The sequence below is a fragment of the Rhinopithecus bieti genome, unplaced genomic scaffold (assembly GCF_001698545.2).
Source record: "Rhinopithecus bieti isolate Rb0 unplaced genomic scaffold, ASM169854v2 scaffold_11401, whole genome shotgun sequence".
Lineage (NCBI taxonomy): Eukaryota > Metazoa > Chordata > Mammalia > Primates > Cercopithecidae > Rhinopithecus > Rhinopithecus bieti.
Window position 1 is genome coordinate 1,023,615 of NW_016807151.1, and position 8,786 is coordinate 1,032,400.

The following is an 8,786-nucleotide window of genomic DNA, read 5'->3' on the forward strand; positions in this document are numbered from 1 at the left end:
AGGAGAAAGAAGGAGAAGGAAGGAGAAGGAAGAAGAAGAGAAGGAGAAGAAGGAGGAGAAGAGAAGGAGGAGAAGAGGAGGAGAAGAAGGAGAAGAGAAGGAGGAGAAGGAGGAGGAGAAGGAGAAGAAGGAGAAGAAAAGAAGAAGAAGGAGGAGGAGGAGGAGAAGAAAGAAGAAGGAGAAGAAAGAAGAAGAAAGAAGAAGAAGAGATGAAGAAGAAGAAGAATTGCTTATCCACGCCGTCTGTTTCTTTTATCTTAGCGTTACTCAGTGGGGGAGTCCTCCCAGGTGTGGTGGAGAGTCCCTTCTAAACCCTACTGGATTGTTAGGACAACCAGCTGGGCTACTTTTCCACAGGCCGCCCCAATTCCTTTGGGTTCTGATTTCTCTGAGGTCCCAGGATCCAGACAGGCTTGGCCAATCCTTCCCCGCCCAAACTGTAACTCTCAAAACCAACACCCTGGCATAGGGCTGGAGGGGAAAATGGGTGAGGTCAGAGACAAAGAAGAGGGAAGGGTCAGATGGGGCTCCAGGTTCCCTGCCACACGCCTCCGCTCGCGTTCTGCTTTTCTTCGGAGAGCTTCCGCCCACCCTGCAACCCTCGCCTAGCCCCGCCGCCCTTGCCAGCTCACAGTGCCTTGTGGAGGCGGGGCAGCAGAACCGCAGCCACAGCCAATCACAGCGGGGCCCTTCGAGGAGGGGCGTGGCCTGACAACTTCGGCGACCCGGCTGGAGCAATCTGGACGCAGGAGAGCGAAGCTCCCCTGCACCTGGCCACAGGTGCGCCCTTCAGCGTCCCCGGCTCGCCGGGCGCGCGGGATGGAGCGGGTTTGGGAGGTTGCGCCCGGAGGCCAAGCCGGGGCGGAGGTCCCAATGGAGCCCGTGGGAAGCCTGGTCCCCGGGCTGGAGCAGGCGCAAGTCCCCGAGAAGGCGCGACAACCTGAAGGTCCCGAAAGCAGCCCGAGTCCGGCCAGGGCCATGAAGAAGGCGGCGGGCGCAGGCCGGGAGCCCTCGAGCGAGAAGCAGCTGCCTTCGCCTCGCCCCGGGACCCCGCGCGTGCCGCCGCTCAGCCTGGGCTATGGCGTCTGCCCCGAGCCGCCGTCGCCGGGACCCGCCTCGGTCAAGCTGCCCCGGAATGGCGAGGCGCCCGGGGCTGAGCCTGCGCCCGGCGCCTGGGCGCCCATGGAGCTGCAGGTAGATGTGCTTGTGAAGCCCGTGGGCGCGGCCGGCGGCAGCCGCACGCCGTCGCCCAGGCCCTCCACGCGCTTCCTCACGGTGCCGGTGCCCGAGTCCCCCGCCTTCTCCCGCCAAGCGGACCCATCGCAGCAGCTCCTGCTGCGCACATCGTCCCTGGGCGGCACGTGGGGACGCGGCTCGACGCTGGCTGCAGCCGGAACGGAGAGCGGCCGCGACGCTGAGGGCCGGGCCAGCCCAGTAGAAGGAAGCTCCCCGGGCTCTCCCACGTGCTGCCGCTGCAAGGAGCTGGGGCTGGAGAAGGAGGATGCGGCGCTGCTGCCCCGCGCGGGATTGGAGGGCGAAGAGAAGCTGCCCCGGGCAGTAACGCTTACCGGTGAGTGCTCACCTGCGCCGGCAGCCGGCGCCGCCAGGTCGGGTGGACGTAGCCGAAACCCCCAACACCCGCCCAGCCCTGGACCGCTGGGTAGCTGACCGACTAAGGGACCCAGTCGGCCATCCAGATACCCCACCCGATCTGGCATCTCGGGCTTACAATCAATAACATTCCTGCCTACGTAACTGTAATCCACATTGTTGCGGTGGCTCACGCCTGCAATCCCAGCACTTTGGGAGGCCGAGGCAGCCGGATCACCTGAGGTCAAGAGTTCGAGACCAGCCTGACCAAAATGATGCAACCCTGACTCTACTAAAATTACAAAAATTATCCTGGCGTGGTGGCATGCACCTGTAATCCCAGCTACTTGAGAGGCTGAGATAGGAGAGTCGCTTGAACCCGAGAGGCGGAGGTTTCAGTGGGCCGAGATCACGCCATTGCACTCCAGCCTGGGCAACAAGAGCGAAACTCCCATTTCAAAAAAAAAAAAAGAATAAAGCCCCTCCCCTTCTCACCCTCCCCTACCAGCACTCCCGAACTTTCGAATTCCCTCTTGGCATGCGCAGCACCTTTGAGAAGTAGCGGTGGAAGGAATTCTAGATGAGGGGAAGTCATTCAGGATCAGGTGGCAGGGGTGGCAGCTCGGACCCCCCCCCCCATCCCTGCACTGCCAAGGACCTTCTGGAAGGTCCAAACTGCTGCTTGCTTTCCACCACACTAGGAGCATTTAGCCCCAAACACTCGTCCATTCAGTAGATACTGAGTGGGACCACAGGGTAGATGTGCCAGTAGTGTGTGTGGCTAGATTTTTATTTCGTGGTGGTGGGGAGGGGGAGCTTGACACAGAAGAAAGAACCCACAAAAGATACAAACTGTCCTGGACAAGGAGCCTGGAGGGAGTAGTTGGTGAAGTTGGGGGCATGGGAAAGCCACATTTGTTTTTCTTTTTTCTTACTTTCTTTTTTTTTTTTTAAGACAAAAGTTCTGCTCTTGTCGCCCAGGCTGGAGTGCAGTGGCGCAGTCTCGGCTCACTGCAACCTTCGCCTTCTGGGTTCAAGCGATTCTCCTGCTTCAGCCTCCTGAGTAGCTGGGATTACAGGCGCCCGCCACCATGCCCGGCTAGTTTTTGTATTTTTAGTAGAGGGGGGTTTCACCATGTTGGCCAGGTTGGTCTGGAACTCCTGACCTCAGGTGATCCACCCGCCTCAGCCTCCCAAAGTGCTGGGATTACAGGTGTGATCCACTGGGCCAGCCAGTAAGCCACATCTTGAAAGGTGAGTAGGAGTAGCCGGTGGTAGAGATCCCTGCTAGATAGAGAGACTGGAAGGAGCAGCGACCAGGAGGGGTCAGAGCCCAGACCCAGCAGGAAACTGGCAAAAGCTTAGCTGAGAGGCAGGCCAAGCCCACTGACAGGCATCAAATTCCCAGGGCCTCTACTTGAGAGGTTCTTAGACAGGGCTAGAGTTCAGGGACTTGGATCACTCAGGAACTTCTGCAGAGTTTGATGTGAGCGTATTTTCTGTGTGATGGAATATTAGTTTTCTATTGCTGCTGTAACAAATTACCACAAACTTAGTGTCTTTAAGTGACACAAATGTATTATCTTACAGTTCCATACGTCAGAAGTCCGTAACGCCGGCTCACTGGTCTAAAATCGAGTTTCCAGTGGGGCTGCATTCCTTTCTGGGGGTCTGGGGGAGACTCCCTTTTCTTGCCTTTGCTAGCTTCTGGGCGCCACTGCTTTCCTTAGGTCAAACCCTTCTCTATATTAAAATCCAGCAATGTTGGCAGTCCTCTTGCTGCTACCTCTGACGCTCACCACCTATCTTCTTCTTCCATGTATAAGGATCCTGAAGCTGGGCACGGTGACTCACGCCTGTAATTCCAGCACTTTGGGAGGCCGAGGCGGGCAGATTACTTGAGGTCAGGAGTTCAAGACCAGCCTGATCAACATCTTGAAACCCCATCTCTACTAAAGATACAAAAATTAGCCAGGCATGGTGGCAGGCACCTGTAATCCCAGCTACTTGGGAGGCTGAGGCATGAGAATTGCTTGAACCTGGGAGGTGGAGGTTGCAGTGGCATGCCACTGCACTCCAGCCTGGGTGATAGAGTAAGACTCGGTCTCAAAAATAAATAAATAAATAAATAATAAAAGGGCTGGGCGTGTTGTCTCACGCCTGTAATCCCATCACTTTGGGAGGCTGAGGCAGGCAGATCACAAGGTCAGGAGTTCGAGACCAGCCTGGCTAACATGATGAAACCCTGTCTCTAGTAAAAATATAAAAAAAAATTAGCCAGGCATGGTGGTGTGCACCTGTAATCCCAGCTACTCAGGAGACTGAGGCAGGAGAATTGCTTGAACCTGGTAGGCGGAGGTTGCAGTGAGCCGAGATCGCACCACTGCACTCCAACCTGGGTGACAGAGCAAGACTGTCTCAAAAAAATTAAGAAAAAAAAAGAATATCTGACTTCTTTCTCCAGAATATAAAGTTGGAACTTAAATGTTGTGGTTTATGTTGGCATCCCAGGCTGAGGGGTTGGGTGCTGGGGTGAGGTGGGTGCGATGCTGGTGTGCTATGTCTGTGGTTCTGAGTTGGGTTGGTTGAGATGGTCTCCACTAACCTGACTGTCCTGTTTGCCCCTGTCCCAGGGCTGCCCATGTTCGTGAAGTCCCTGTACTGGGCCCTGGCGTTCATGGCTGTGCTCCTGGCAGTCTCTGGGGTTGTCATTGTGGTCCTGGCCTCAAGAGCAGGTATGGTGTCCCCCCCAGTCCTCATCCCCTCTCCCTGCTGCTCCACTACGGGGCTGTGTTTCCAGCCCTTAAAACACCTTAGAATTCGAAAAAGACACTGGGAGATGCAACATGAAGACATGGTGCTTGATGAGCAAAGTTAAGGAAAACTGGTGCCTTCCTCCCACTGGACACAGCTTGTGCCCTGATAAGCAATCAGATGCCAGCCATCACCCCGGGGACTTTGTGCACTGCACAGACTATAAAGCCTCCCTGGGGCCCTGCCCACCCTGAGGTTTGCCAGTTCCATGCCCCTTCATTTGAGGTGGCAGCCAGGCTTTGTTTATTTAATGCAGCTTACCCTGCAGCTCACCGGCGGTCTCTGCTTGCAGGAGCCAGATGCCAGGCATGCCCCCCAGGCTGGGTGTTGTCCAAGGAGCACTGTTACTACTTCTCTGCAGAAGCGCAGGCCTGGGAAGCCAGCCAGGCTTTCTGCTCAGCCTACCACGCTACTCTCCCCCTACTAAGCCACACCCAGGTGAGAAGGGGGTGGCCAATCTAGGGGGGTACAGATCCTTCTAGACCACAGAATCCTAGCACTGGAAAGAAGCTTAATGATTGAGTCCAGCTCTTCATTATAGAAGTCACTAAGATGTAGAGGAATAGCATGACCATAACTTCATGTAGCCTCAAACTCCTGTGCTCAGGTGATCCTCCTGCCTCAGCCTCCCGGGTAGCTACAGGCATGTGCCACTACGCCCAGCTTTTAAAAAAAAAAATTTTTTGGCTGGGCACAGTGGCTCACACCAGTAATCCCAGCACTATGAGAGGCCAAAGTGGGCGGATCACAAGGTCAGGAGTTCTAGACCAGTCTGACCAACATGGTGAAACCCTGTCTCTACTAAAAATTAGCCAGACATAGTGGCAGGAGCCTGTGATCCCAGCTATTTAGGAGGCTGAGGCAGGAGAATTGCTTGAACCCGGGAGGCGGAGGTTGCAGTGGGCCGAGATCGCTCCACTGCACTCCAGCCTGGGCAGCAGAGCAAGGCTCCATCTCCATCCAAAAAAATAAATAAATAAAAATAAAAATAATTTTTTTTTTTTTTTTTTTTTTTTGAGATGAGTCTTGCTCATCGCCCAGGCTGGAGTGCAGTGGCGCGATCTCGGCTCACTGCAACCTCCACTTCCCAGGTTCAAGGGGTTCTCTTGCCTCAGCCTCCCAAGTAGCTGGGTTTACAGGCATGTGCCAGCACACCTGGCTAATTTTTGTATATTTAGTTGAGACAGGGTTTCTCCATGTTGGTCAGGCTGGTCTCGAAATCCCCACCTCAGGTGATCCGCCCGCCTCGGCCTCCCAAAGTGCTAGGATTACAGCATGAGCCACTGCGCCCAGCCTTTCTTTTTTTTTTTTTTTGGAGACAGGTCCTCACTCTGTTGCCCAGGCTGAGTGCTGTAGTGCAGTCATGGCTCACTGCAGCCTTGAACTCCCAGGCTCAAGCAGTCCTCCCACCTCAGCCTGCTGAATAGCAAGGACTACAGGCATGTGCCACCACAACCGGCTACCTTATTTTTTTAGAGACCCAAGTCTTGCTATGTTGCCTATGCTGGTCTCAAACTCCTGGACTCAGGCAGTCCTCCCACCTCAGCCTCTCAAAGTGCTGGGATTACAGGTATGAGCCACTGTGCCTGGCTTTTTTTTTTTTCCTATTTAAAAAAATTGTGTTAAAATACACATAACATAAAATTTACCATCCTAGCCATTTTAAGTATACAGTTGAGTGATATTAAATACATTCATAATGTTGAGCACCCATCACCACCATCCATCTCCTGAACTCTTTTCATCTTGTACAGCTGAAACTCTAACCTCTCTAAACACTAATTCCCCATTGCTCCAGTCTCCAGTCCCTGGCAGTCACCATGCTGCGCTCTCTCTCTCTCTTTAGTTTGGACTACTCTAAGAACCTCATACAAGTGGAATCACACCGTATTTGTCTTATTGTGACTGACTTATTTCTTTTTTTTTTTTTTTTTGAGATGGAGTCTTGCTCTGTCGCCCAGGCTGGAGTGCAGTGGCGCAGTCTCAGCTCACTGCAAGCCCCGCCTCCCGGGTTTACGCCATTCTCCTGCCTCAGCCTCTGGAGCCTCTGGAGCAGCTGGGACTACAGGCGCCCGCCACCTCGCCCGGCTAGTTTTTTGTATTTTTTTAGTAGAGACAGGGTTTCACCGTGATAGCCAGGATGGTCTTAATCTCCTGACCTCATGATCCGCCCGTCTCGGCCTCCCAAAGTGCTGGGATTACAGGCGTGAGCCACCGCGCCCGGCCATGACTGGCTTATTTCACTTAGCATCATGTCCTCAAGGCTCACCCATGTCGTAGCCTGTATGAGAATTCCCTTCCTTTTCAAGGCTGAATTATTTTCCATTGTATGTATGTGCCACATTTTGCTTATTTATTCCTTGGTCAGTGGACAGACGCTTGGGTTGCTTCCATGTTTGGGCTGTTGTGAGTAATGCAGCTGTGAATTTGGGTGGACAAATATCTCTTCAAGACCCTTTTTTTTTTTTTTTTTTTTTTTTTTTTTTTGAGATGGCATCTCGCTTTGTCCCCCAGGCTGGAGTGCAGTGGCACAATATCCGCTCACTGCAAGCTCTACCTCCCGGGTTCACGCCATTCTCCTGCCTCAGCCTCCCGAGTAGCTGGGACTACAGGCACCTGCCACCTCGCCCGGCTAATTTTTTGGTATTTTTAGTAGAGAGGGGGTTTCACTGTGTTAGCCAGGATGGTCTTGATCTCCTGACCTTGTGATCCGCCCATCTCGGCCTCCCAAAGTGTTGGGATTACAGGCATGAGCCACCGTGCCCGGCCTGTTTTCAGTTCTTAGAGTATATACCCAGAAGTGAGAATTACTGGATCATATGGTAATCCTATTTTTAATTTTTTGAGGAATTGCCATACTGTTTTCCACAGGAGCTGTGCAATTTTACATTCCCAGCAATCCTTGGCTTAATTTTACCTGGGGGCAGGTGCCAGGAGTTTATATTAGCTGTTCTGGTACGTATGAAAACGCAGCATTCCTTCTGTCAGTGCTTTAATGAGTGTGTATTAAGCACTTACTCCATGTTTGGCACAGGGGATTCAGTAATGAGCCAGAATAGCACAGCCCCCACCTTGACAAAGCTAAGAGAGCAGTGAGGGAGGCAGACATCAATCAGGAAATCATAGAGACAGATGTTTAATGACCACACTGATCTGTGCTGTGAAGGGGCGGTGCACAGTGCTACAAGAGTAAATGACAGGAGGATGTGACCTGAAGGTCAGGGTGAGCAAGGCAGCATGTGCCTTTCAAAACACTTTCAAGAAAAGATAGTGAGGCCAGGCGCAGTGGATCACACCTGTAATCCCAGCACTTTGGGAGCCTGAGGAGGCAAGCGAATCACCTGAAGTCAAAAGTTCAAGACCAGCCTGGCCAACCTGGTGAAACCCCATTTCTACCAAAAATACAAAAATTAGCCAGGCGTGGTAGCATACACCTGTAGTCCCCACTACTTGGGAGGCCGAGGCATGGGAATCGCTTGAACCCAGAAGACAGAGGATGCAGTGAGCCAAGATTGCGCCACTGTGCTCCAGCCTGGGTAACAGAGTGAGACTCCGTTTCAAAAAAAAAAAAAAAAAAATAGTGACACTGGGCCAGACAGCCTCCTGGAATCTTCTCTTCTGTGTTCCAATCTGGACCAGTTGCTCGCCAGGCCTGCTGCACGGCTGTTCCGGAATTTCTGTTTACCTGCATCCTCATTATGCCTTTTGCCTCTCTCCTTGGTGGGATTCCCTTTTTCATAGATCGCTTGTCTTTTCATTGGTTTCACGTCAGTCTCCTGAGTAGAGTCAGGGTTTTGCCACCTTGCCCAGGCTGGTCTTGAACTCCTGGGCTCAGGCGATCCGTCTGCCTCAGCCTCCCAAAGTGCTAGGATTACAGATGTGAGCCACCATACCCGACCTCAATTTCTTGAGACCTTTTGTGCTTGAAGAACTTTTATTCTAACCTCCAAGCTACTAATCGCTTGGCTGGTATGTAGGAAAAACACTCAAACTGTCTTTCCTCTGCTCTCACACAACCACCACCATCAACCCAGAAGGCTTCTGTGACCAAATGTGCTTTTTTTTTTTTTCCTTTTTTTTTTTTTTTGAGACAGAGTTTCGCTCTTTTTGCCCAGGCTGGAGTGCAATGGCGCGATCTCGGCTCACTGCAACCTCCGCCTCCCGGGTTCAAGCGATTCTCCTGCCTCAGCCTCCCGAGTAGCTGGGATTACAGGCATGCGCCACCACCCCGGCTAATTTTGTATTTTTAGTAGAGATGGGGTTTCTCCATGTTTGTCAGGGTGGTCTTGAACTCGCGACCTCAGGTGATCCACCTGCCTCGGCCTCCCAAAGTGCTGGGATTACAGGCGTGAGCCACCGTGCCCGGCTTTTTTTTTCTTTTA

The 8,786-nt window shown here is 52.9% G+C and overlaps 1 protein-coding gene across 2 annotated transcripts in view; it reads left to right on the plus strand.

Moving 5' to 3' along the window:
* The first annotated feature begins 724 nt into the window (after positions 1-724).
* The window catches only part of KLRG2 (killer cell lectin like receptor G2), a 29,969-nt gene continuing 21,907 nt past the window's right edge, over positions 725-8,786 (plus strand). For both annotated transcript variants that reach the window (XM_017880403.1, XM_017880404.1), the window contains exons 1-3: positions 725-1,570; positions 4,224-4,325; positions 4,697-4,842. In XM_017880403.1, coding sequence (XP_017735892.1) covers positions 820-1,570; positions 4,224-4,325; positions 4,697-4,842 — 999 coding nt within the window. In that variant the 5' untranslated portion in view covers positions 725-819. The remainder of the gene's footprint in view (positions 1,571-4,223; positions 4,326-4,696; positions 4,843-8,786) is intronic.